At 42.6% G+C, this 2500-nt stretch overlaps 1 protein-coding gene across 1 annotated transcript in view; it reads left to right on the top strand.

Moving 5' to 3' along the window:
- Positions 1-2500, top strand: part of LOC135095602 (structural maintenance of chromosomes protein 5-like) — an 18823-nt gene that overhangs the window by 7917 nt on the left and 8406 nt on the right. The window contains 3 exon segments of the mRNA XM_063996528.1: positions 1-27; positions 915-1075; positions 1838-1963. The exon segment at positions 1-27 is cut by the window's left edge and continues 175 nt beyond it. Of these exon segments, the coding sequence (XP_063852598.1) occupies positions 1-27; positions 915-1075; positions 1838-1963 (314 nt within the window).

Below are 2500 nucleotides of genomic sequence, written 5' to 3'. Positions count from 1 at the left end.
AGCTGCAGAACCTTCCGGAGATGAATGGTGTGTGTCTGGGGGTGTTCGGGCAGTTTCGGGGACGTTTAGGGTAGTTTTCGGGCGTTTAGGGTAGTTTTTGGGACGTTTAGGGTAGTTTTTGGGACGTTTAGGGTAATTTTGTGAAGTTCTGGTGTTTTGGGGGGTTTTTTAGGGTAATTTTGTTAGGTATTTAGGGTGTTTAGGGTAATTTTTGGGGATTTTTAGGGTAGTTTTTTGGGGTATTTTGGGTGGTTTTGGGGAATTTCTTGGGTGTTCTAGGGTAATTTATGTAGGTTTTTTAGGGGTGTTTTTTTAGCAAGTTCAGGGTAGTTTTGGGGGTGTTTTATAATACTTCTGTGGGGATTATTAGGGCTTTGTGAAGTTCTGGGGGCATTTTAGGGTAATTTTGTTAGGTTTTGGGGATGTTTAGGGTAATTTTGGGGTGTTTTGAGATAATTTAGGGTAGTTTGGGGTGTGTTAACCGAAAAAAAAACACAAACATCACACTCACACACACACACACACACACACACACATACACACACACCTCAGAACACACTTATAAACCCCAAAACGCACAAAAAACCGTTAAAACACCCAGACAAACACACAGAACCCTTTAAAACATCCACAAAACACTCAAAACACACAAAAACCTTGAAAACAACCCCAAAACACCCAAAAAACACTACACAACACTCCCAAAAGTACCAAGAAACACACAAACACACACAAGGAACCCAAAAACACCCAAAAAACTCTACACAACACCCCCAAAAGTACCAAGAAACACACAAACACACACAAGGAACCCAAAAACACCCAAAAAACACCCAAAAAAACACCCAAAAAACACACAGATCTCCCCACACACCCATGACGCACCCCTGACGCATCTCCCATCACCCCCACAGAGAAGGAGGTGGCTCAAAGACTCAAGGAACTGACAGACAAGATCCACAAGTCGTCACAGAAGATTGTGCACCTGCAGGGTGAGACAGCAGAGGTCGGCCGGGCCATGGAGCAAAAGAAGGGGCTTATACAGGCTCATAAAAAAGAATTGTTGATTTTGCAGGTGTGTTACGATGGGTGCGGGTGTGTTACGGTGCTTGAAGTGGGTGCGAGTGGTGTTTTGGGGTGTTTTGAGTGTGTTTGAATGTGTTTTGGGGTGTTTTGACGGTTTTGGGGTGTGTTTTCTGGCGTTTTCAGTGTGTTTGGATGTGTTTATGGATGTTTGGGTGTATTTTTTGGGTGTTTTGGGGTGGTTTTGAGGTGTTTTGGGGTGTTTTGAGTGTGTTTGGGTGGTTTTTGGGGTGTTTTGAGTATGTTTGTGTGTGTTTTGGGGTGTTTTGAGTGTGTTTGCATGTGTTTTGGGATGTTTTGAGTGTGTTTGGGTGTGTTTTGCAGTGTTTTGAGTGTGTTTTGGGATGTTTTGAGATGTTTTGGGGTATTTTGAGTGTTTGTGTGTGTTTTGGGGTGTTTTGAGTGTGTTTGGGTGTGTTTTGGGGTGTTTTAAGCGTGTTTTGGGGTGTTTTGAATGTGTTTTGGGTGTGTTTTGCAGTGTTTTGAGTGTGTTTTTTGGATGTTTTGAGATGTTTTAGGGAATTTTGAGTGTGTTTTGGGGTGTTTTGGTGTGTTTTGAGTGTGTAAGAGTGTGTTTTAGGGAGTTTTGAGTGTGTTTTGGGGGTGTTTTGAGTGTTTAAGAGTGTGTTTTTTGGCAGTTTTTTCAATGTTTTGCGTGTATAACAGCACGTAAGAGTGTTTTTTGGGGTGTTTTCAAGTGTTTTTCACCACCCCATCACCTTGCCAGCACCACCCCATCACCTTCCCATTGCAGGACGTGACAGGACAGAGGATGCAAATGTTACGTTCATACAATAAGGACGCATTCAGGGCAACACAGTGGCTTCAGAACAACAGGGACTCGTTTAACGGCCTCATCTACCCCCCAATCTGTGCCCTGGTGAGTCTGAGGGGGGGTGAGGGGCTAGGGGAGGTGTGTAGGGGTGGTATTGGGTGTTTTTAGGGTAGTTTTTGGAATTTTTTGGTAGTTTTTGGGGTTTCTAGGGTAGTTTTTGGAGCTTCTAGGGTGTTTTTTTTGTGTTTTGGGGTAGTTTTTGGGGTTTCTAGGGTATTTTTGGGGTTTCTAGGGTATTTTTGGTTTTTAGGGTAATTTTTGGCAGTTTTAATTCTTTTTTTAGCTGTTTTTTTTTATGTTTTTGAGGTCGTAAAACATTCTGGAAAATGCAAAACACCCCTTAAACCCCCAAAAAAAAAACCTTTAAAACCCCCTGACCTAACTAAACACCCCCAAATTGACCCTAAAACCCCCAAAAACACCCTTAACCTAACCAAACAACCCCAAGGACCCCTAAAACAGCCTTTAAACCCCAAAAACTATCGAAACAAGCCCCGTCACCTAACCAACGCCCCTTAAACAACCCTAAACAAACCCTAACCTAACCAAAATAACCCTAAAAAACCCTAAAATGTCCTTGAA

This window comes from Scylla paramamosain, chromosome 49, assembly GCF_035594125.1.
Source record: "Scylla paramamosain isolate STU-SP2022 chromosome 49, ASM3559412v1, whole genome shotgun sequence".
Classification (NCBI taxonomy): Eukaryota; Metazoa; Arthropoda; class Malacostraca; order Decapoda; family Portunidae; genus Scylla; species Scylla paramamosain.
The sequence above is the reverse complement of the archived record's forward strand: the minus strand, read 5'-3'. Positions and strand labels throughout refer to the sequence as shown.